Source organism: Palaemon carinicauda, unplaced genomic scaffold, assembly GCF_036898095.1.
Source record: "Palaemon carinicauda isolate YSFRI2023 unplaced genomic scaffold, ASM3689809v2 scaffold43, whole genome shotgun sequence".
Taxonomy (NCBI): Eukaryota; Metazoa; Arthropoda; class Malacostraca; order Decapoda; family Palaemonidae; genus Palaemon; species Palaemon carinicauda.
In genome coordinates, this window is record NW_027171684.1 from 387,212 (window position 1) to 413,582 (window position 26,371).

The following is a 26,371-nucleotide window of genomic DNA, read 5'->3' on the forward strand; positions in this document are numbered from 1 at the left end:
TATTACTAACCGCTTGCATGATGAAATAATGTCACTTATTTATATTTATAATTACAGTGTATGAATAGTATGTCGAATGGAGAAAATGTGGGATGAATACCATTGCTAGTATTGAAATTATATCCAAGAACCATACCTTTGAAAAATAAAATTTATTCCTACACGGATAAAAACCCTTCTCTCTTTACCATGGACATATGTTTTCATCGTAGCTGTAATCTAACCATAAATTTTACATGAGGTGTAATAGTTAGCTGGGGTAGCAGGGATTAGACAGGCCACTCTGCTCATACACACCCAGTGATATATGTTACTTTTGTTTTTGGCTCAATAGAGTGAAGACATGCTATCTCACTCTCCCATAAACCCTTATTTGTTCCAACACAGAGACTTACCTCGAACTACTTTCTTAGGAGGTACCTGGAATCTCCTCTCAACCGACCAGAGTTTTGTGTAGTTTACCCTACTTCCGTTTTCTATGAGGACTAACCCAGTCGTAAGGATACGTGCCCTGAGGCTAGTCCCGAGCCAGGTCGCTTCTCCTTGCGACGAGTGTCAGGAGTGGTCATCCTCGCAGTGGGAGTGGTACAGTAGGTGGCAGAAAAATAAATCAAAAAGGATTCTTCTTCCTTGAGGTTAAAGAAATCCAAATTTCTTTCTCCGGTGCCATGTACTCCCCTCACTGATTCTGTTCGTTCAGCTTCCTCTTGAGAACGGTCGAGCAATAGTGATGACCATTTAACCGCTAGACAACCTTTGGACTCAGAGGACCCCTGGGGAGTCTAGCTGTCTTGACTCTTTGCATCATATTTTGCATTCCTTGAGTCGTTCTCATCTTCCCATGAAAAAATGGCTTTTGGAGGCGCTGAAACTTTGGGCACTGCAGGAGCACACAGCTGCCTCCGCAGGGGATGGTTACAACATTCCCAACCGAGCTGCCGAAGTGGAGTCCCATGCTGATGCTTCCTCTGTAGCTCCTCATCTACCTGAGGAGTTCAAGCAAGGCGTGCGATCCTCACGAGCTTGCTCAGCAGGGGAAACCTGGTGTTATTTCACCTTAAAAGGTTGATCGCCCTTCTCGCCAGCGGGAGAGGGCTTCCTCACTTGATTGGTCTCCCCTAAGGTACCTCATAAACGAGTGTGCAATTCTTCCCTACCTCGCTCTAGCTCCCCAGAGCGGCCTGGTGATTGGGGCTGCTGACTCCCAGTAGTTGCAGCGTGCAGCATCTTTTCACCGTGCCGTCAACTTCCAATGAACCTCTACGGGTCTCGCGAGTGCTAATCCCTCCAGGGTCTTGCCTCGGGTGTCTATCCCCTTGGCGAAGCACTAGCTTGTTCTGATGTTTGCAAGTGATGGCAGCACACGTTCATAGACAAGCCACCCTTGCCTTGCTCGTCACCATCCAACTGCGCTCGTCGTGTTTTCAGCTTGCTGAAGGCAACTCGCGAATTACCTTTTAAGCGCTCTTGCGAGTGTTCATCCGCCTGTTCGTGATGTTCTGGCTTCTGAACGAGCAATTCCTAGTCTAGGGGTAGAGCCACGTGCTCCATTTCTTGCACGCCTGCCACGCTTGCATGAGGTGGGCAGGCAAGTTCCTGCTTCTAACGAAGGTCTGTTTGCTTCCTTGTGGTTGCTTGCTATGCAGAATCCCCCCTCCTCTAGGTCTCGTTCCCCAGTCGAAGTATCTGTTGACGAACGTGACCCACCCCAGGCTCCAGTGGGTGCGAGTCTGGAGTTGGACGAGTTGAAAGATGCTGAATCAGACAACGTGTGCTGCTTCCGCCAACTATCCCTAAGATATCTGCTACTGACCAAAGAGTGTTGGACCATTCCTTTATACAGGTGTTAGCTTGCATAAGGCAAATCAGTGGATTGGACAATCCTTCACACTCCCCTCCTGGAGGGAAGGAAATGGTCCTAGACTACTTTTGCTAGGCTCCATGTACTAGTAAGACCAGGCTCGAGGTGCCCTGATCTAGGATGGTAATATGGACCATAAAGAAAGTGATTTCCCAAATACTGTCTCTAGAAAGAAGGACGTTCTGGGGGCTAATAACTCATTGTATTCACTTCCCCCCTCACCATTTGTCTGCCAAAGAAAGTGTTATGGTATTCTACATGACGACTCTACACCATTGCCAGACATCAATGACCTTAGATGTCAGGATGCCAGAAAACCTCAAATCAACCAATCAATCAATCGCCATTGCCACTAGACCCAGTGGTCTCGTTCTTGGCAAACACCATCCCCATTGACAAACTGGCTGCACAGCAAGGGATGTTATCGGCTGCAGAAGCCACAAACATGAAGAGTGTTGCCAAGGCAACTTTGCAAGCCTCTTAGTGGATCGACTACTGGATTGGCGCAGTTGGTTATCGGACCGCCAATAAAGATTTAGTTGATCCAAACAAGATGAAAGAAATGAACAGCTTTTTGCTTTTAGGAGCGAGAGCTGTTTAGTTTCTCATAGATAACGCAGTCAATCAATGGGTGAAGTCGATCTTAAAATAGTGCAACTCCATTGTTTCAAAGTATCAAGAACAGGTACCAAAGAGAGAATTGATCAAGTTAAGTGGAGGGTCCTTCCTTGTTTAGCATGGAAGACATTGCCATAGTTGCTGAGAGCTGGAGGAAAGCGAGTCATGACTCTCTTCTACAGGACGGTGATATCTAGCCCCCACTCTTCAGCACCCTCTGTACTTAGATTGTCCCTTATGCAAGGACAAGTGCACAAAAAGATGTCGGTAGCTTCGAGGCAGTCCAGTGTCAATAAGCAAAACCCTAAGCATCCTTTTCTTGGCAAATGTGCTAGGAAAAAAGGAGGTAGTGGTGGAAGACATGGCCGCTTCAGCTGGGTGGGAGCATTCATCTTGGCTGTCAGTTGGTGGAGGATGCCGGAAGCTCAGGCGGGAGAGATGGAAGATCCTTTGGGCTGAACCATGGACGGTCTCAGTCCTTCGAGCAGGGTACCACTTCCTGTTCACACACTCATACCTTCCTTTGACTCGGCATCCAGTGATTTTGTATTCCTTTGTGAAGGATCTCGTCCTTCAGGCTGAAGTCTAGACCTTGTTGGAGAAGGGTGCTCTCCAAAAGGTTCTTGACATGTCCCCAGGCTTCTACAGTCAACTCTTAATTGTAAAGATGTCTGGAGGCTGGAGACCATTCATTGACCTCTCGGCTCTAAACAAACTTGTCCATCAAACTTGGTTCAAGATGGGGACCGTGGAAGCGGTCTGTCTGACAAGATCTCAAAGATGCATACTTCCAGATCCTGATCCATCCAGCGTCAAGGAAGTACTTATGATTCATCCAACATGAGAGGATTTACCTCAGGTTCTGTGCTAAGACACAGCACCTCAAGTGTTCATAAGTGTTCACTTTAGTTTCAACCTGGGCTCATGACAATGGCATTCGTCTCATTCGTTATCTAGGGTTGATTCTTGGAAACTTGGTGGAAACCATTCTACACCAGGAAAGGATTCTTGCTTTTTGTTACATTCTGGGAATCGTCATAAATTTCAAGAAGTCTTCTCTCCTCTCATCACTTAAACTGCTATATCTAGGGATGCAAATAGACACTCAAAGAACAGATTTTGACCCTATTTTTGGGTGAGATAGCCATGTTGTCCTGGTGGAAGTTTCTCAACATCAGCTTTGTACTTGGGGGTATTTCTGCAAGTGATATACCAGAGAATTTAACCTAAGAAATAACACAGGGTTCTTTTCCCCTGGAGCGAATATCCCGAGAGATGTCGTGTATACAACAGGGACGTGTTTAAAACATGACACAGCTATCCTTCCCTGAATAGAGTTAACCTTGTCTCTAAGAATATGGGATACATGGGAGAGAGAGCCATTAAAACTTCTAATCCCAGTGTGCTACTACATACCCCTTTCCAGGATTACCATTCCAGGAGCAGCCATCGCATGACATGATGCCTCGCACTGAGAAATGGGGAGGGGATAAAAAGTAACGGGTGGGTCCATCAGGACGACATGGCTATCTCGCCCTAAAATAGATTTTCCGGCAATACAAACCCTTCGCCATTTATAGGGGTATTACTATTGGCGTAGCTGAAAGACGAGCCAAGACGATTTTAGTGAGGGATAACTACCCCATCTGCTAGTTAGCGGTAGGGGGTGGGGTAGTCCGGCTACCCCGCTCACTCACACCTGTCGGCTGAGTCACCACTTTTGGTTTTGGCTTGGAAGAGTGCAGACGTACTGTTGCTCTCTCCCAAATTTTTACTTGCCTTGAGAAATTTTTTTCTTTTTCTCGTTTCAGGTGTGTGTAACTGCAGTCCCAGTATGCGGACATGTCCTGGTCTTGATGGCCGCACATGTGGTATCTTTATGTAGTCCGTTGAGATGGACCCTCACCTGCTGTGCCCGGCTTGCCGTGGCCATCGGTGTTATAGGGATGACACCTGCGATCAGTGCCAGGAATGGCCTGCCTCCCAGTGGGAGATATTCGGGTGTCAGAAGAACTCGCCTGACGGCGATTCTTCGCCTTCGTGGTCTTCCTCGAAATCGAAGAAATAGCAAGCTGCTTCTACTCCCAACCTTTTTCCAAAGCTGCTCCTCTGCCAGGCCCATCTGGGGTATGGCCGAGTAGCAGTGCAGGCCTGGTTACACCAGGTCAACCCTGTAGGTTAGGTGACGGCATTGACTCCCCTAGGGAATCAGCTCCTTCCCTTCCCCCAGGGAGCGCCTGCTCTTTTACTAGTATTGTATCCTTCTAACCATCGCTGGGCGTCGATGGTCCCCTTTCGAAGGAACTTCTGTTCGAACTCCTTCAATTAGGAGAGGAGAAAAGGCAATCATCTCCTTCCTCCATGGAGGTTGACCCTCCTTTTGTGGGCCCAGGCGCTGCAGCCCATCGGTCAGACTAAGTCTGTTTCCGCTGCCGAGGATTTTGCTGCCCCTCTCTGTGTCATGGCAGACCATTCTCCGTGGCAGGTAAGAGTCTCGTTTGCTAGAGAAGGCCACCACTGGGTATCAGCAGTCCCCTTATGCTTACGGTTCTCCCCCAGGGATGGAGGTAGAACCTTGCCCTAAGCGAAGTTCTCCTTCGGGAAAACAAATCTTCCTTTTGGGGGAGGAAGCTCTCGAGCTGGAGTAGCCTCCCCCTCCTGCGAGTCAGCCTCACGTTCCTCTCCGGAGGTTCATATGGTGAAGGGTTTTATGACCCCTCTCCATCCTGGACATTCTCCACCTCGGGCTGTGAAGAGACATCTTTTTGAACCTGCGGGTTCTGCTCACGTTGACCCTTTGGGGTTTAACAACGATCACCCTTTTGGGCTGGCGTGATCATGAGTCTGGGCTCTCATGTCTCTGGGAGACCTTCGGGCCTCCGTCGCGCTGAACATTTGGGTTCTCGTGACTTGGAACTTTCGGGTTCTCGTTCCACCAGTCGGGCTGAACGTTCAAGTTCTTTTGGCAGGGAGGTTTTGGTCTCCCGTTACGCTGACCCTTCGGGGTCTCGTAACTCTGGTTATGTTTAGTCCTCGGGCTCTGGTGCCTCTCGTTACGTTGAGTCCCCGGGCTCTCGTGGCAGGGAAATTTCTGTTTCCCATTGCGTTAACCTTTCGGGGTCTTGTAACCCCGGTTATGCCGAGTCTGCAGGCTTTTTTTCCGGGCGCTATGTTGAATCTTCCCGTCGCGTGAATCCTCTGGTTTCGCGCTGTAGTGGTGTGTGGACTGTGGCCAGATGTAGCTTGGAGACTGCTTAGTGTCTGAATGCCGACCACACTCCAACGTTCGCTACACAAAAGGATAAAGTGGTGGAATACCCAGAAATCTGGGCAAAAAGTAAACAATCAAGGATGAATGGGGAACTTGATTTATACGGGGTAAGGGTACCCAGCTAGAACTGTAGATGCTTAATATTATTCTAGAGGTATGCCGTCTCACTTATTACTGGTATGCATGGAGTTCCATATAAACAGCGGCAGCATGCTTTCAAGGTAGGAGGTTTCTTTACTATATTTCAAGTTATTTGAACATTAGGAGAGGAAAATAAAGTATTATTGCTTAATGAAAAGCTGTACGGTAACATATACACCTTCTGGGATGAGGTGTATAAAAGACCAACAAAAAAATTTATTACAAAAATGAAAAAAAGAAGGTTAAGTACATTAATACGAAAATTTCTATTGCAAGATAAAAACTAGTATTCCTCTTCACTTCAGTCCTACACTAAGTGTTTTAAAAAAATAAACCATTCGCATATTGTACACTTATATGAATACGAACCTTCAGGAACAGGTTACAATACTCAGTCCGTCACACATAAAGAGCAATATAAACTACAAAAAATCCTTCTTCAAATTACCATCTTATCAGGTTCCAGATACAAAACACAAATGTTAACCCTTTTACCCCCAAAGGACGTACTGGTACGTTTCACAAAAGCCATCCCTTTACCCCCATGGACGTACCGGTACTTCCTTGCAAAAAAATGCTATAAAAAATTTTTTTTCCATATTTTTGATAATTTTTTAAGAAAATTCAGGCATTTTCCAAGAGAATGAGACCAACCTGACCTCTCTATGACAAAAATGAAGGCTGTTAGAGCAATTTAAAAAAAATATACTGCAAAATGTGCTGGGAAAAAAATAACCCCCTGGGGGTTAAGGGTTGGAAATTTCCAAATAGTCTGGGGGTAAAAGGGTTATCAGCAGCCAACCTTGGCAGTTAGGATCAAGACAAAGCCTTTTCGGTCAAGGGCAACATAGTCAAGACAAAGTTCCAAGCTTGTGACATGGGAAAACTTCAAGCTTGATGGAGAATCCCACCATATTGCGGTTCTCACCCATAGTGTTTTTTTTTTCACTAAGAATCTCCCACAGTAAATCATTGCTTGCCCTCATTTAGCACTTTCAAATTCCTCTACAGTGCCCTGTCGTTGGCAGGATACTCATTTTTTTTTCTAATTTAAGCTCTGATGCCTTACGTGACAACTGGATTGAAATTAAAAAGGCATCAAAAGCAGAGGGGAGTCCTAATCGCTGTCGCTGCCTATCTTTAATAGGTTCCACAGAATTCTTTAATTCAGGTGATTTATCCAAGTGAACCCTTTTTTTTTTTCTTTTTTACAATCTTCATCTTAAAAGGAATTTTTAGCATTGATCCCCGCTGGGTGCAGGGCACGGTTACTCTGCAATTAAAAGAATTTTTAGTGATGGAGTGGAGATAATCAAATTAAACAGTATGAAAAATATTCAAAGATAAATCATTGTACAAATACAACTTAAATAATAAAAAGGAAAAGAAATAATAAATTAAGAAATAATTTTTATTTTTTTCGATGCAATTCTCCACAGCGCGGTTACGCTGAGCCTGTCTTCTCTCATGACCATCATCATGCTGAGCCTCACTCTCACGGCAGAAAGTCTTCTGACTCTCATCACGCGAAGCCTTTGGGTTCTCGCCACTGGTGCTACGTTGAGCCTTTGGGCTCTCGCAGCGCTTGTCCTGAAGGTGTCCATCTTTCTCCAGGATACGATGGCGCAGTACCTCAGGGTTCTCGCCATTTTAATTCCCATAGGTCGCGCGAACTGGAGTCACGCTCCAAGGTTGCTCCTCCCCTGGGTTTCCTCCTCTTGCTCCAGTTCAGTTTTGTACTGCGCCGCACGACAGACCAGCGTAGTGTGATGCGTTACCACCTCGTGTAGGAGCAATAGCGCATGACATGTCAGCGTCAAGCGCTATAGAGGGTTCTCTTGATGTTCCGTCTTTGCGGAACCCATCTCGCCTCTCGCCAGTGGTTGCTTTGAACCCTGGACAAAATCCCCAGAACCACAAGGTTTCCCCTTAGAGTTCAAGGTCCCACAGGTCAAACCGAAGGGGAAGAGGAAGAGGATCCATCCTTCAGCCCCCAAGGAAGACAGGTCAATTTGCTACAGGGACTAGCTCCGTCCCTCTCCGGTCGAGATAGTGCGTAAGGAGGCACACCCTCCAATCATGTGTGACGTGGCTCCTCCTGCTTCGGACTCCCATCCTCTCTGTAGACTCAAAGAGCTTGTAAGGCCCTCGCTGATGGAGGAACTCCTGCCTCAGCGCAGTAAACCCAAGGATTTATTCACTATTCCTAAATCCTCGGCCAGGCTTCCCCACCTCTGCCTGAGAGCAAAGGGAAGTGAGCACCTCTACAGCAGTTTCCCTGACTCCAGCTTATGCTGATGATGACTTGGACCCACTTTAGGCACGTATGAGATCGCTTTGCCAGCTGCTGCTAGCCCTAGGCTAACGGAGGATGAAAAGGAGGAGTCGGAACATGCCTTCTGGCCGGTGCTATCCTGCATTTGCTCCATCATTGGGCTGCCAGATCCATCGGCAGCCCCTCTTGATGGTAAGGAGACGGTCTTGGACCAGTTTTATGGTACTCAAAAACCCCTGGAGTTCAGTGCAGGTCTGCCATGGTTAAAGGGGTTGATGATTGCCAAACAGAAGGCAATATCCTAGGCAACTGGTTCTTCCTCTTCTCTCCGTTCCAATTCATCCTCCATGCTCCTCCCTCCTCCGTATGTATCTCAGAGGAGGTACTATGAAATTCTCGGTGAGTCTCTCTCTACTTTACCTCTCGTCCACTCTTTGGAGGCATTGAGCTTACGGGACTGCCGGTCTCGTTCTCGGCCTCGGCCTCCGAGATACTCAGCCAGGAGAAGGTCGCTAAGTACGCCATGCAGGCTACTTCGTGGCTCAACTTCGGGTTGGGTTCTTTAGGATAACTGATTTGGTCCCAGAACTGATCTTGGGAGTCCTCCAGGAAGTCTATGGAGACTTTCCTATTTTCTGGTACTCTGGCCATTGAGTTTCTTTCCCATCAGGTGGTGAACATCTGGGCCAACACTATCCTGAAGAGGAGTGATGCCGTCATAGGAAGATTCCACAGACAACTCCCTCGGGTCAAGGTGTCGAGACTCAGAAACGCACCTTTTAAAGATAGCTCTCTTTTTAACCCTGAGGATGTCTAGCAGGTGGCAGAGATGTGGAGGAAGTCCAGCCAGGACTCCGTCATCCAGAAGGTCTTGACAGCCAGGCCATACACTTCTCAGCCACAGAGGAAACCAACTCCGAAACCGTAGGCGAAAAGGGCTAGGGACCCTAAACAACAGGGTCAGAAGGGGTCTAAACAGGCCTTCTGAAGAAAGAAGTCCTTTCATGGAGGCAAAGGGAAGAGGGAATCCGGCCGAGGTTAATCCCACTAGATCAGGCACAACTCCCATACAACCACCTGTGGAGGGATGCCGGCAGAGCAGCTGGCAGAGATGGCTTCATTACGGGCCCTGATCCCTGGACAATCGAGGTGATTCGTTTAAGGTATTGCATCCCATTCACTCTCTCCCTCCACTGACTCAAGTGCCTCTTCCATCGAACTCCTATGCGAAGGGATCCGCACAGGAGGTTGCCCTGCTGGCAGAAGTCCTTACCATTTTGGAGTAGGGCGGTCTCCAAGAGGTCTTCAACGGGTTCCCAGGCTTCTACAGTAGACTCATTCTTGTGAGAAAGGTGTCTGGAGGCTGGAGACCAATCATTGACTTCTGAGCTTTTGAACAGGTTTGTCGAACAGACCCCGTGCAGAATGGAGATGGCCGACACAGTCAGACAAGCAATAAGACTGCAGGACATCATGTGCACTCTAGATCTGATAGACGCATACTTGAGATCCCAATCCATCCGTTTTCCAGGAAGTATCTTAAGATTCATGCTAGACCAGAAGCATTACCTGTTCAAGGTGCTGTGTTTCGGTCTTTCCACAGCACTCCAGGTCTCCATGAGAGTGTTCGCTCTATTGTCATCTTGGGCTCTCAGAGTTGGCATCTGTCTCCTAAGATACTTGGACGACTGGCTGATTCTGGCAGTCTTGAAGGCCACTGAGAAGAACTTCTAAGGTTTTATCAGGATTTTGGAATGGTAGTAAACCTCGAAGTCTCATCTTTTTCCCTCTCAAGAACTGGTATACCTGGGCATGCGAAAAGACACTCTAAGGCACAAAGCTTTCCCATCAGATGAAAGAATTTAGAGGCTGAGAAAGGTAGTATAGGCCTTCCTCAGGCAAGAAGAGCTCCCAGTGCAGAGTTGGCTATGCCTTCTTAGTCACCTGTCTTCTCTGACCCGACTAGTTCCCAACAGTACCCTGATGATGAGATCTCCAGTGGTGCCTGAAATCCTAATGGAATCAGTCCATCAATTCCAGGGATTGTGTAATCCATATAGGACTAGAGGAATGGTCAGACCTCAGGTGATGGTTGGCTGATCCAAACCTCTGCAAAGGGGTTGATCTTCTCGTTCCTCCCCTGGAGTTGATGCTCTTTTCAGATGCATCAAAAGAAGGGTGAGGGACCCACTTGCTGCACCACTACATCTCCGGCCAACGGTCCGAATCAGAAAGATACCAGCACATAACCTCTTGGAGATGAGGGCAGCCCTCCTGGCCCTCAAACAGTTCCACCAGTTCCTGGCGGGGCACTTCGAGGTATTGATGAGCGACAATACCACAGTAGTAGCTTATCTAAACAAGCAAAGCGGTACCTTTTCGCAGCAGCTGTGCTTTCTAGCAGTAGAGATACTCAGATGGGCAAAAGACAACTTGGTGACCCTATCGGCTTGCTTCATTGCAGGCATATGGAATTTGCTGGCAGACAATATGAGCAGAGTGACTCAGATAGTTGGCATCGAGTGGTCTTTGAATCCTCTAGTAGCCAACAAAGTTCTGACTCTGGATTTGTTCGCAACGACCTTGAACTTCAGGCTCCCGTTATACTGCTCCCCAGTCCTGGATCCCCAAGCTCTTTGGCAAGATACTCTCCAACAATGATGGATGAACCTGGACGCGTACGCGTTTCCTCCATTCTGTCTAATGAAAAAAGTCCTCGACCAGTATGAGCAAGGAGCAACATACGAATGACTCTGATAGCTCTGGTATGGCATCATGCAGTGGTTCCCAGACCTCCTGCAGCTCCTCATTGAGATCCCAAGGGTCCTCCGTTCATGGCACGACCTGCTCATATAACCCCATGCCAACATTTATCACAGAACCATAGACTGGTAGATATGTGTGTTGAGCAAGAGATGGTAGTAAGTTCTAGCTTTTTCAAAAAGAAAGATAAAAACAAGTATACATGGGTAAGAGTGGTAAATGGAAGAGTGGTAGAAAGGGCTTTAAGGAATTATGTGTTGATAACTAGAAGAATGTTTGGAAGATTGAAAGACGTGCAGGTATTTAGGGGTATGGCTAACGGTATGTCTGATCACTTTTGGTGGAAGGAAAATTAGTTGTAGCAGAAGAGTGGGGGAATGTAAAGGAAGCTAGTGAAAGTTGAAGAGTTAATAAAACCCGAGGTAAAAAGTAAATATCAAGAAAGGTTGAAAATGGCTTATGACAGAGTGAAAGTGAGAGAAACTAGTAATTTAGAGGAGGTGTGGAAGTTAGTAAAAGAAAATTTTGTTGGGATTGCAATTGATGTGTGTGGCAAGAAGATTGTTGGAGGCAGCATGAGGAAGGGTAGTGAATGGTGGAATGAAGGAGTGAAGGTAAAAGTGAAAGAAAAAAAAAAGAGGGCATTTGAAGAATAGCTGCAGAGTAATAGTGTAGAGAAGTTTGAAAGATATTGAGAGAAAAATGTGGAAGTAAAGCGCAAGGTAACTAAGGCAAAGAGGGTGGCTGACCTGAGGTGGGGTCAGGGATTGGGTCACTCATATGAAGAGAATAAGAAAAAGTTTTGGAAAGAAGTGAAGTGAGTAAGGAAGGCGGGTTCGAGAATTGAAGAGACAGTGAAAGATGGAATTGGAAGGTTGTTAAAAGGAGAGGCGGCAAGGAAAAGGTGGGCGTATTGTTTTGAAAGTTTACTGAATGTTGAGGATAATAGGGAGGCAGATATAATTGCTGTTGCAGGTGTTGAGGTGCCAGTGATGGGAGATGAGAATGGGAGAGAGAGTACAGGAGAGGAAGTGAGGAGATCACTAGATGAAACAAGAGTAGAAAAAGCACCTGGTATGGATTGTGTGAGAACTGAGATGTTAAAGGAAGGGGTGTGACTGTACTTTAATGGTTGGTGAGATTGTTTAATATGTGTTTTGTGTTGTCAATGGTACCAGTAGATTGGGTTTGTGCATGTATTGTACCACTATATAAGGGTAAGGGAGATGTGCATGAGTGTTGTAATTCAAGGGGTATTAGTTTGTTGAGTGGGGTTGGAAAAGTGTATGGTAGAGTAATGATTAAGGGATTTTGACGTAGGAAAAATCTATTTCTGGGCGAGGGACCTGTGCCGCCCAGTGAATAAGCTCCTATTAGCACTTATTCTTAGGTAATTTACTGCTAAATATACCAGAAAAAAAATGTAAAGGAGTGCTAGGTTGACTAGCTCGCTCACCTATTGGTGTCGGTATGGAATTGGGCGTATAATCCAGAGGTCCCGCACCATTTAGATTCATCCACGACAAAGACCCCCAATAGAGGAGAGCCGTTCAACCTCACTCGGCACCACCAACTCTGCATCCGCTCAGAGCCCAACTCCTTAGCACCCAAAGTTTGGGGACTCCAAGGGAGAGGAGCTGGGAGGGTTCACTGGGCGGCACAGGTCCCTCGCCCAGAAATAGATTTTTCCTACGTCAAAATCCCTTTTCTGGGCTTGAACCTGTGCCGGCCAGTGAATACATACAAGAAAAATGTCACCAAACTTGAAAAATAAAGGAAAAAACATAAACACAAGGGAAACACAAGTTACTTTAATCAGAGTTGAGTGCCAAAAACAACTATAAAGGTACCTTAAAAAGAACATAAATCCACTTGGTAGAACAATTGACAAAATAGGTAAGGTATAATAATGCCGTGAGTGATGATATATACAGATACTCAGGAGTCATAAAATTAACAAATATAGGAATAGTAACCAGGTGCGAAACCAACGAATACAAATAGGGTATAAATGAGGCAGGTAAGGGGGAGAGATAAAATGACAAGGAATTAACATGTGAGTTACCTGGGGGTAACTACGCTCCCTGCAGCTACCGTAGGAAATTTAAGGGCTTCCAAATGTTTAAGATAGTGTTTCTTGAACACTGACGGTGACTTCCACCCTGTGTACCTAGAAAGATCCGTAAAATTCATGTGGTGAAAAAAGTTCACCGAAGTAACAACTGCTCTAATATCATGTGCAAGAGGAAAGAGTCAGGGTTAGCTTGTTTAATAAAATACAAAATTTGTTGCCTGATCCCTTTAATGGTAATGGTACCGCCTTGTTCTCTAACGAATAGAGGCCCGGAGGAGTTAGAGGAGGTCCGGGATAAATAAGACTTAAGAGCAGTAACAGGGCACAGAGACGGATCTTGCGTGAGGGGAACAATTTTCCAGGAGGACCATCTGTTCTGAGGGTCTTCATTCTTAGCTAAAAAGAATTTGTTAGGTGAAAGAAGGACCTCTCCCGAAGGAAGGAACTCAATATGACCCGGGTCTCTTGACAAAGCGGCCAGTTCGGAAATTCTTGCCCCGGAAGCCAAACTCACAAGGAAAAGTGTTTTCCTGAGAAGGGGAATATAATCACAAGAACTGTTAATGGTATCAGAAGCCAATTTGAGCACATCATTAAGGAACCAGGTAACCGGGGTAGGACGAGTAACCGGTTTCAGTCTGGCACAGGCTTTCGGAATTGAAGCTAACAAAGAGTCGGTTAAGTCTATGTTAAAACCCACTAGGAAGATCTTTTTCAAAGCAGATTTAATAGTGGTGATAGTATTGGCTGCCAGACCTGATTCTAATAAAGTTCTAAAGAAAGTGACTGTAAGGTTCAAGTTCATACAGTGTACGTCTGAGTCTATCAGAAATTTAGCCAACTTTTTAACTGCAGAATCATATTGGCGGATGGTGGAATCCCGTTTATCTGATTCTAGGAACAGGGTATTTCGAGGATCGATATTGGCACCATGCATGGCCGCAAACTTCATGAAGTCCATAAAGTTAGGGCGCTCTGAATGTTTGAGAAAGCGTACACAACGCGTGTTTGTACTATCTGAGACAGAACCGGATTGGGTATCGGGTGAGGATGTAGTCTCAACTCTCGCAGGAGAGGGTACCAATTGCTCTTGGGCCAGTTGGGTGCGACCAAGGCTACTCGTCCCTTGAAGGATCTCAGTTTGTCTAGGACTTTCAGTAAAAGATTCACCGGGGGAAAGAGATAAATCCTTTCCCAGTTGTCCCAATTCTGTGACATGGCATCTGTGGCGTAGGCCTGAGGGTCTAGATTGGGAGCCACATATACTCTCAATTTGTGGTTGGACTCCGTGGCGAAGAAGTCTACTTGGAGACCCGGAACCCGAGAGAGAATCCACCGGAATGACTTTTGATCGAGTGACCATTCCGACTCTAGAGGGGAGGTCCGGGACAGGGCGTCTGCAACTACGTTCCGGACTCCCGCCAGGTGGACAGCTGAAAGATGCCAACGGTTCGAGGCTGCTAGGGAGAATATGGCTACTAGAACATGGTTCAGAGGCCCTGATTTTGATCCGCCTCTGTTGAGGCAGCGGACCACCACTTCGCTGTCGAGAACCAGACGAAGGTGTTGTCTCTTGGATGGAGAGAGACGTTTCAGGGTTAGTAGAACTGCCATGGCCTCCAGCACATTGATGTGATATTGGCGGAATAAGGGAGACCAAAGACCTTGAACTTTCCTGTGCTGAGAATAGCCTCCCCAACCTGATAGGGATGCGTCCGTGTGAATGATTAACTTCGGAGGCGGAAATCGAAGGGGAACTGACTTTGACAGATTGCTGGCCTTTGTCCAAGGTAGAAGTCTTTCCCGGAGAATGGGAGGAAGGCGGACTTTCCTGTCCCGGAGCTTCCGATTCGCCCTCGAACGCCAGACACGATTGATATCTTTCAACTTCGCTTTCAGAAGTAGATCCGTCACTGAAGCAAATTGAAGGGACCCTAGGATCCTCTCTTGGAGCCGTCTGGAACTCACTTTGTCTTTGAGAAAGCGTTTGGTGTTCATTGCAATCTCTAACCTCTTGGGTTTGGGAAGACACAGAGTGTGAGATATAAGATCCCATTGCAGGCCGAGCCATTGGAACTTTGATTTCGGAAGAAGACGGGACTTCTTGAAGTTGATCTGAAAGCCTAGAGATTGAAGGTATTGGATGACTTTGTGAGTGGCTTTTAGGCAATTTTGGGAGGTGTCTGACCAAATGAGCCAGTCGTCCAGATAGGCTACTACTTGAATCCCTTGATTTCTGAGTTCCTGAACAGCAACTTCTGCTAACTTTGTGAAGATCCTTGGGGCGATGTTGAGCCCGAAAGGCATCACCTTGAAGGAGTAATTTTTGTTTCCTAGGCGGAAGCCTAGATACGGACGGAAGTGTCTCGCTATCGGAACGTGATAATAGGCGTCTGTAAGATCGATAGAGGTGGTGACGGCCCCACGGGGAAGTAAGGTCCGCACCTGCGAGACGGTAAGCATTCGAAACTTGTCGCATTGAATGGACAAGTTGAGAAGGGATAGGTCTAGAATCACTCTTCTCTTGTCCGAATCCTTCTTCGGGACACTGAACAGCCGACCCTGAAACTTCAGGTGTTTCGTTTCTTGTATGGCGTTCTTTTGTAACAGGTCCTGGACAAACTCGACTAGGTCCGGAGTGGAATGCTGATGAAATCTGTTCGGTGGAGGAGGTCCTTGAATCCAACTCCACCCCAGTCCCTTGGAGATGATACTGAAAGCCCAGGGACTGAACCTCCATTTGTTGCGGAAGGCATAAAGCCTCCCCCCTACCCGCTGCACCTCAGTATTGGCTTGAGGAGTTGCCTCCACGTCCGCCTCGGAAGTTCTTTCCTTTGCGAAAGAATCTACCCCTACCTCTGTTCTGGTATGAACCACGGTGGTAGCCTCTACCTCTGTTATAACCCTGGGAAGAGCCTTGAGCTTCATAAGATTGGTTAAAGGCTGGAGAGGTGGTGGAGGCACCGGGGAGCTGGCTCTTAGGGAACAGAACGGTGACGTAGTCGTCCGAGGAAGGAGCCTGAGAGGTGGAAGGCTGTGCAGGAACAGCAGGAGATGGTGGGAGAGGCTGCCGGAAAACGGACGAGCTACTTTGCTGTTGCCGGAACTGAGTGGAGGTATACGGGCGGAGCTTCTTCCTACCACGGGCTTGGTAACTTGCGGGATCATATTTCCGCTTAGGAGTCAAACCCCAACGGGCTTTAAGGCTCTGATTAACTCTTGTAGCTTCTGTCAAGACTTCCTTCACAAGATCCTCAGGGAAAAGATTTGGACCCCAACAAGAGGACCGGATAAGTTTATTCGGTTCGTGCCTAATAGTCGCCTCAGCCAGGACGTGTTTGCGGCACCTACGTTTAGCAAGAGCAAAGTCATATAGGTCAAAGTACAAAGACTGCAAAGTAGCCTTATTGAGAGACTTAAAGATACTCTCAGTATCATAAGTTAAGGCTATCGACTCCGTAGAAGTGGCCAAGTTCAAGGTTCGACCAACACGTAGGCGGGAATCATACTCCTGTTTAATAAGGGATTCCGGGAGACGGGGAAGCCGTTCACTAAAAATTACTGACGCACAGTCCGCTGTCAGCTTGCCGGAAGTAAAGGTGGTATGGACATTGTCCCAACACTCATTATCTGAAGGAAGAAGGAGGGTGATCGGATCTACCTCTCGGATGGGAGGCAAGGGCTTCTCCTCCAGAGCGTATTGAAAGGCAAGCTCTGCAATCTTAGTGACGCATGGAGTCACGGTATTCTTGTCCATTAGGAACATTGTAAATGAACTCTTATGAGGCGTCAGCATGGTATTGGTGCAACCTATGTCATTTAGAAACCTAGCCCAAACAGATTGGGCTTGTTCCTTTGGGAAAATGACGGTCTCTTTAGGGACCTTATCCAGCCGAACCAGAGCTTCCTCGGTAAGCCTGGCATAACCATGAAACGGAAATGCGAGACCAGGAGGAAAGAATTCAAAGTCCTCTAGTGGACGAGTACCAAGACCTTCCAACGTTAACATCCCGTCTGAGAACGGGGAATGAAGAGCCATGCGCCAAGGGTTATTCTTGGTAAACGGAGGAAGCTTAGAGGCATCCGGGATGAGAGAGCTTTGAACTTGCTCCGGAGCACCTTGCTCTAATGCCCCAAGTCTCTGACCAATGTTAGAAAACATCGTGTCCATCTTGGCCTGCATTTCTGACACAATCTTAGATTGCATCTCTGACACAATGCGAAGCATGGCTGATTCGGAAAGGCCCGGGTTAGGAGCAGAAGTGGCGGATTGTACTCCCGGGTCGTGAGACTTAGAGGAGGAGCCGGAAGCCTTAGATGATGGGTTTGCTTTCGTTTTAGAACCATGGGAAGCCTTGTGGGGCTTACGAGCTTTTGGCAAAGTTCTAGATTTAGATTTATCTTTGGGGGGAACCGGGTGTGATCGGTGAGACGAATCGCGGTCCCCAGAAAAACCATGAAAAGAAGAGAGATCAGATGAAGAAGAAAGAGCGGGGCTGGGGATAGGAATCTCAGCGCCGGTAACACCTGCCTCACTTACCACCCTACCTGCATCCGGATCATCTAACAACATGGGTTCCACATCCGAGTTCAAGGAGGCAACATTGTCTTCCAGATCTCCGGGGGCATCAGACGTATCTTGATCTTGATCCTGATCGATGAATCCAGAAATAGTGGCATCAATGTCGGCAATGATGGGTGCCGCAACAGCTCTAGCCACAGCGGCTGAAGACTTAGCATTAGGATAAATCATTGCACAGTAGTCTTCAGAGAGGACGTAAGGCTGCTTTGATTTCACATTTCGGGCAAATCCCCCAACCCACACTTTCAGGGTGGCCCGAGCCGCAGTCTTCTGCTCCGGGGATGCCTGAAATAATAGTGGGAATTAAAGAAAGGAAGAGTCCAGGAGGTCCTTTAAAGACCATAGAAATCTTACTAAATAGTGTATGTATACCAAATAAAAGTAAGAATAATTAGAAAAGTCAACATAGCCAACGGGACTCACCGAATCAGATCCAAGGGTGGTAATGAGGTCAAAACAGACCATACAATTATCAGGATGCCAGACTACGATATCTTCCAGTTGTACTCCGCAGAGGGCGTGAGACCTACACACCGTATGGCCACAAGGCTGGTGAAGAACTGCCGCACAGGCCGTCGTCTGGCAATGAACCATCTGTAATAAGAATAGTATATGAGAAACTGTAATTCTCTTAAGTAGGGGCGGGTCCGGAGGACCCGGGCCTAAACATAAGTCTAACTTAAGACTAGAGCTTAACTATAATACTCTTAAGTAGGGGCGGGTCCGGAGGACCCGGGCCTAAACATAAGTCTAACTTAAGACTAGAGTATAACTATTCATTCCGGACGAGCCGGGATCATAAAGAAGGATGCAACAAAGAAGTAACACACATGGTGTCAGACTTCCCGGAGCGAGGTTAAGCCCCGGACCGGGATATATAAAATTACATCCATAAACTAATACATATAGGAACTCCGGGGTAGTGATCTGTCATATATAATCATAGTAAATGCTATAAAATAAGGGGGGCGGAACCGTAGATAAGAACCACCAACAGAACCCGGAGGTTTTCGTATAACATAAATAAAAGTGTGATAGGTGAACATTTATAAAATAGGGTGCACCGGGATTCCTACTCTGTTGACCGGTGGCCAACCAGTCTAGACAGAGACAAAACCACCGGGACATCCGGAGAGAGGACATAGTCCATAAACACTGAACTACCCCCTCTGTAGGAAGGGAAGGCAACGGTCCCCTAGGGGAGGGGGGAGAGAAGCCTAGCCACCAACCTAGCGAGAGGGGGAGCTTGGGGGAGGATCACGTGACACGGAGCAGCAGGGCTACCAACTGACGATCCCCAAACACTACCAAAACAGATCATACGGAGTAATAAGCACAAATATTCATTATAAAAGTAATAGCGTTGAAAAATATATAAATATACACATGAAAAATTAGGGCAAGGCATGCGAAATAATGAATAAATCCCGAAGGACAACAACCTGATGGCCGAAGGCCGGCAAGCCACCTACGATACGTAATCTGATATCAGCCCTAAATATGAGCCACAAGGGCTCTAAATGCTAAATAATGAATATCCACTATAAAACATATAAAAATTAAACTAATAATAAAAATAATACACTTAGTAACACCGCGAGTGAAACTAAAAGCTCTCGAAACAGGAGTACCAACCGTAAGCGGAATCGAGCAAGACCGAGATGATCGAAGAGAATAAACTCTTATAACTTAAATATTAAACGATCTAGATTGCTCAAAACACAGCAAAACATAGCTTGGTACTTAACTTAGACGGTGTCTCCTGGGAAACCGATGTAGAAGCCATAATCACAAGGAAAATAAGGCAAAAACACGAGAGCACAAACTAGCGGGTTACCACACAGGCGTGCTAAAAAGGAGTTGAGTTCTGAGCGGATGCAGAGTTGGTGGTGCCGAGTGAGGTTGAACGGCTCTCCTCTATTGGGGGTCTTTGTCGTGGATGAATCTAAATGGTGCGGGACCTCTGGATTATACGCCCAATTCCATACCGACACCAATAGGTGAGCGAGCTAGTCAACCTAGCACTCCTTTACATTTTTTCTCTGGTATATTTAGCAGTAAATTACCTAAGAATAAGTGCTAATAGGAGCTTATTCACTGGCCGGCACAGGTTCAAGCCCAGAAAATAGGATTAAGGATAAACAGAGAATGCAATCTTAGAAGTACAGGGTGGTATTAGAAGAGGTAGGGGATGTATGAATCAGATTTTTACAGTTAGGCAGATATGTGAGAAATATTTAGGAAAAGGTAAGGAGGTGTATGTTGCGTTTATGGATCTGGAGAAAGCGTATGATAGAGTTGATAGGAAAGCGATGTGGAATGTGATGAGGTTATATGGAATTGGTGAAAGGTTGTTGCATGCAGTCAAAAGTTTTAACAAAAGTAGTAAAGCATGTGTTAGGATAGGAAATGAAGTGAGCAATTAGTTTCCAGTGAGAGTGGGGCTGAGACAGGGATGTGTGATGTTGCCGTGGCTGTTTAACTCTGTATGTTGATGGAGTGGTGAGAGAGGTGAATGCTCCAGTGCATGGACGAGGATTGAAACTGATAGACAAGAATGATCATGAAGGGGAGGAAAGTCAGTTGTTGTTTGCGGATGATACTGTACTGGTTGCAGACGCGGAAGGGAAGATTGGCCGATTAGTGACAGAATTTGGAAGGGTATGTGAGATGAGGAAGTTGAGAGTGAATGTGGGTAAGAGTAAGGTTATGAGATGTACGAGAAGGGAAGTTGGTGCATGGTTGAAAATCATGTAGAACGGAGAGTTACTTGAAGTAGATCAGTTTAAGTACTTGGGGTAGTTTGTTGCAGCAAATGGTGGAGTGGAAGCAGATGTACGTCAGAGAGTGAATGAAGGATGCAAAGTGTTGGGGATAGTGAAGGGAGTGGTAATGAATAGAGGGTTAGGCATGAATGTAAAGAGAGTTCTGTATGAGAAAGTGATCATACCAACTGTGATGTAGGAATCGCAGTTGTGGGGAATGAAAGTGACAGAGAGACAGAAATTGAATGTGTTTGAGATGAAGTGTCCGAGGAGTATGGCTGGTGTATCTCGAGTAGATAGGGTTAGGAACGGAGTAGTGAAGGTGAGAATGGGTGTAAGAAATGGTTTAGCAGTCAGAGTGGATATGAATGTGCCGAGGTGGTTTGGCCATGTTGAGAGAATGGAAAATGGCTGTCTGCTAAAGAAGGTGATGAATGCAAGAGTTGATGGGAGAAATACAAGAGGAAGGCCAAGGTTTGGGTTCATAGATGGAGTGAAGAAAGCTCTGGGTGTTAGGAGGATAGATGTGAGAGAGGCAAGAGAGCGTGCTAGAAATAGGAATGAATGACGAGCGATTATGACGCAGTTCCGGTAGGCTCTGCTGCTTCCTCCGGTCGCCTTGGATGAGCGCGTAGGTAGCAGCTGTAGGGGATTCAGCATAGTGAAGCTTCATCTGCGGTGGATAATGGGGGAGGGTGGGCTGTGGCACCCTACTAGAAACCAGCCGAACTCGGTTGAGTCCCTCGTCATGCTAGGAGGAGCGTAGAGAGGATTGGTCCCCTTTTTTCCATTTATTTGATGTCGGCTACCCCCCAAAATTGGGGGAAGTGCCTTAGTATATAGATAGGAGAAAGCTGCCTTTGAGGAACTTCCATCAGGACAACATGGGTCGAGCCCAAAAAAGAGGAGATACAGTATTGGCCTATTGGAAAAGTCCCTACCTAGTGATCTGCCGGACTGTGATTTGAGTCATGCTTAATCTCCATTGTTTTTAGTAAAGGTGCGTCGACACTGGCAACATCGTGTCTACCGACATAACTACAACAAAGTTGGAAACCTTACAGTCAACATCGTTACACATATCGACAACAGTGTATGAAACTTTGTCTGCTACAATGTCTGGCAACATATTGGCAACACGCGTCAACTTGGTGATGCCGTCCACACCTCATTCTAGAGACCTGTTGTGTGTCTGTCTGGATATCTCCAGCCACATCGACTCGTCCACACCAGGGTTGCCAACATATCACCAATAAATCTCTACCAACATCTCGACAACAATGTTTCGTCAACAGTCTTAACAACTTGTTACCTACAAAGTTGTACACAGTGTTGTCGACATGTTTTGTCGCTAGTGTGGATGCACCTTAATGTCTACAACCTCGCTATATTTGTGAGCTAAGGTTACAATGACGAATTCTAAATGGCAGCCTCTATCAGCCATGAAGTGTAGTAGTACTTCTTTAGGTATAGGTATAGGAGTGATTGACATAGAAAACCATGACTAATCCTCTTAATTTTTTTCAATTTGTCAACAAAGCTGCTCTTGTAAAGTTAGTAGCATAGTGAAAATTAAGTAAGTATTGATTGAAATAATATATCTTATTTAAGAAAAAAAATTAAATCACTTAATCCCTACTTGATGGTGCATGTCTATGGGATTACACATGAGCTGTCATATCGGTTCACAGCTGACGTTCTAATAAACCATGAGGCAGGAAAATTAAATTTTTAGTGTAAATGGGAGCAACATCCATTAACCTACTAATTGGTAATCCCATATTCTAGTATACATCCAGACGAAGTTTGTAACACCAATCACCTATTTTCAGCCATGAAAGCATCTGAAGACAGCCTGCCTGGTCTGTCGTCTGCTTGTTTGTACATATGAACTGTCATGTCATTCAGATGCTGGCTGACATTATCTCAAATATTTACTAACATTATCCAAATGCTGAATAACATTATCAAGGCTATGTAGAAGAGGAGATTTTGTATTAAATGCTCAAAATTATAGTGATATTTCTTGATGGAAGAGTCTGAGAGGAGACACTTGCACATGAGACAGGGGGTACAAAAGGGATGCTATCTATAGTTTTTATCCTTTTACGTTTCTTATAGTTTTAGGATAGGTTATTTTCTTTGGTTTTGTGTGTGTGTGAGAGAGAGAGAGTGTGTTTTTTCTTTTTTTTTTTACAAGGATTTTTGATGTCACAAAGACTTTTTAGTCCATCCACGGAGACACCATTTGCTCTTTGATAGAGTCGTTTAGTTTAGGCATTTAGAGAGTCTTATGATCTTGTCTAACTTATTCTTGAACTCGTTTACCGTGTTACTATTTACCACATCCGCTGGAAGTCTATTTTAAGTATTTGCTATTTTTAGATGTAAAGATATTGCCACATTGAGTGGTGGTGTATCTTTTCAATTCCAGTTTGTATCCGTTACCCCTGGACGGATTTGTGCTAAGTGTGAATACTGTAGATGGTTGTGATCTACATTTGTTATTCCTTTAGGAGTTTGGAATGCGTTTATTAACTGTCCCCTTAGTCGTCGAGTTTGTAGATCAAATAAGTTCAAAAGTTCCTTTGTCCGTCTATATCCGCATTGCCTTAGTGTTGGAACTAGTTTCGTGACCCTGGCTTTTACTGCTTCCAATCTATCTATATCCTTCTGATTGGTGACCCTGGCTTGTACTGCTTCCAATCTATCTATAGCCTTCTGATAGGTGACCCTGGCTTGTACTGCTTCCAATCTATCTATATCCTTCTGGAGACTCAACTAGTAATAAGAACTAATTTTATATGCCTTGTTGCCAAAGTTTCTGCTTAAAATAATGCAGCTAATAAATACTGGTTAAGTTTTGAAATTATTAATTTTATCATAGAAATATTTTCCCATTTCCAGGTATATGGATAAATTGAAGGGTAAAAAGAAAAAGAAGAGACAACTTTCCACTACCGAGTCCTCCACAGAAGGAGGAGAATCTGTTGAGGGTGATGAACAAAAGAAAGCCGATGAGGATGAAGCCGCCCCGATATCCATGGATGAGTATTTCAGAAATGCCCGTGAAAAATTAGAAGAGCTCCAGAAGAAAATGGAAGAAGATATTTTTGATGACTTCGATGAATTGGATATTTGTGGATCATCAGAAGAGGAATATAGTGATGTTGAAGAAGGTGAGGAGGAGGAGGAGGAGGAGGATTGTGATAGCGAGTCTGACTGTGAAAGAAAAAACAATAGTTGATATTGATGGATGTTGGACGTTGTCAGAAATTTAAAGGTTAAATATATTACTCTTTAAAGAGCATTAAGAAGAGAAATTGTTTCATTTTCACCAATGATCCCAATTTATTTGTTATGATACATATCTTATGGAAAAGTGATGGAAAGCAGGAGTACTGTTAGGGCAATACATACATATACCAAAGGCACTTCCCCCAATTTTGGGGGGTAGCCGACATCAACAAATGAAACAAAAACAAAAAGGGGACCTCTACTCTCTACGTTCCTCCAGCCTAACAAGGGACTCAACCGGGGGCAATGTTAAATGTAAGACATTGTCCAGGGGCCAAATTTGGTTTTCATATTTTTCTACGTAAAGCATGAATATGATCGAAGGATAAGAACTCCGTTGCCTAATGTTACCATTTTTTATATTAGTGCGAAAGTGGCCCTGTGGGTTTTGTTTGAAATGTGTGCAAGGGGTCTGCATTGCATCACAAGAGTTGTTTTGTGGTTAATTAAATAAGATCTTTATGCCTTAAAGGGGCCAGAAGGAGTGCCAATATATGGGTGTATAGGAAGAAAAACACGAAATCCTGAAAAAATTCACTGCGCTTCGTATGGCAATGGAGAATGCGTGTACGAAATGTTTTGTCAAAATTCCTCTTACTTTCATAGTTAGTAATTAGTAAGAGTAACTCAGTAAACCATAAACATTGTTCCCTATAAGAAAATGCAGTATTTCTTCTGTTATCGTAAATGTTGATAATTATTACATTTTAACCCTTTTACCCCCAGGCTCTTTGGAAATTCTCAACCCTTAACCCCCTGGGGTTTTTTTTTTCTCAGCACATTTTGCAGTATATTTTTTTTAAATTGCTTTAACAGCCTTAATTTTTGTCATAGAGAGGTCAAGTTGGTCTCATTCTCTTGGAAAATGCCTGAATTTTCTCAAACAATTATCAAAAATATAAAAAAAAAAAAATTATAGCATTTTTTTGCAAGAACGTACCGGTACGTCCATGGGGGTAAAGGGATGGGTTTTGTGAATCGTACCAGTACGTCTTTTGGGGGTAAAAGGGTTAATATAGAAGAAATTATGAACAATTGCATCTGTATAACTTCCATGAGTCGCAGACTATTGTAAATTATACCTGTCAGTTCTACCACAAACCTGAGAGAGAGTAAATACTGGGTTTGACTTCTGACGTTCACTCATTTTAACGTTTGTTTTTCTCGTTTTCGGCAAGAACTTTATCGTTAGAGGAAAAGACAATTTTAACATCTTGCTAACATAAGGAAGAAGAAAATTTGCTCTATTAAGAGTTCAGAAAAGGGGAATATCGGTAGTGCAGAGAGAGAGAGAGAGAGTTGTCAGGATGGAAAAGCGACGGCCTTACCTAACACGAGCAAAAGAAGCAAGATATTGAGTAAAGGATCTTTGTTTATGAGTAAATTATAATGAATAACTTTGTTTTCATTTATCGGTATCCATAAAGGAATATAAAATTCATGATAATCAGGATTTATTAACCCTTTTACCCCCAAAGGACGTACTGGTACATTTCACAAAACTCAACCCTTTACCCCCATGGACGTACCGGTATGTCCTTGAAAAAAAATGCTATGAAAATTTTTTTTTTTCATATTTTTTATAATTTTTTGAGAAAATTCAGGCATTTCCCAAGAGAATGAGACCAACCTGACCTCTCTATGACAAAAATTAAGGCTGTTAGAGCAATTTAAAAAAAATATACTGCAAAATGTGCTGGGGAAAAAGTAACCCCTTGGGGGTTAAGGGTTGGAAATTTCCAAAGAGCCTGGGGGTAAAAGGGTTAACATTGTCTTTGTAAAAATACAAAGAAAAACTTTGAAAGCCCTCTGACATTCAATGATTTTTAAGTTTGGTTTTCTTGTTTTCGGCAAAAATTTTACCATTTCAAAGAGGAAAAGACAATTTCAACATCTTGCTATCCTAACGTAAGGAAGAAGAAAATTCACTCTATTAAGAGGTCAGAAGAGGGTAATATCGGTAGTGCAGGGAGAGAGAGAGAGAGAGAGAGATAAACTGTTGTTGATAGAGGAGCGGCTGCCTTGCCTCACAGGAGCCAAACAAAGGAAGATATTGAGCGAAAGGATCTTCATTTATGATTAAATTATGATACATAACTTTGTTTTCTTTTATTAACCCTTTTACCCCCAGGCTATTTGGAACTTTCCAACCCTTAACCCCCAGGGGTTATTTTTTTCCCTGCACATTTTGCAGTATATTTTTTTTTAAATTGCTCTAACAGCCTTAATTTTTGTCATAGAGAGGTTGGGTTGGTCTCATTCTCTTGGAAAATGCCTGAAATTTCTCAAAAAAATATAAAAAAAATATGCAAAAAAAATTGTAAATAACAGTTTTTTGCAAGGACGTACCGGTACGTCCATGGGGGTAAAGGGATGTGTTTTGTCAAACGTACCAGTACGTCCTGTGGGGGTAAAAGGGTTAATGCCCACAAAAGAACATGGAATACATAATAATCATGATTTATTAATAGTCTTTGTAAATATGCAAAGAAAAATTGAATGCCTATATCTCAAAACTATACTTATTGACCTTCAAATTCAACCGTCTCCCTTAGTTTTCAAGATATAGCATTGAAAGTTGGTATATAACTTAGAAATGCATTATAAAACCATAAAATGAAACCCCTTTTTTCCTTGTTTCTTATTTTTTTTTTCTTTTCCCTGATTTTTAGGGTTTATTTTTTTTCACTATAATGAAAAAATGCATATCAGGCAAAATAATTA

At 44.6% G+C, this 26,371-nt stretch overlaps 1 protein-coding gene across 3 annotated transcripts in view; it reads left to right on the top strand.

Moving 5' to 3' along the window:
• LOC137636891 (golgin subfamily A member 6-like protein 25) overlaps positions 1-23,673 on the top strand; it is a 131,647-nt gene extending 107,974 nt beyond the window's left edge. For all 3 annotated transcript variants that reach the window (XM_068369247.1, XM_068369248.1, XM_068369249.1), the window contains exon 6: positions 23,258-23,673. In XM_068369247.1, the coding sequence (XP_068225348.1) occupies positions 23,258-23,597 (340 nt within the window). In that variant the 3' untranslated portion in view covers positions 23,598-23,673. The remainder of the gene's footprint in view (positions 1-23,257) is intronic.
• The last annotated feature ends 2,698 nt before the right edge of the window (positions 23,674-26,371 follow it).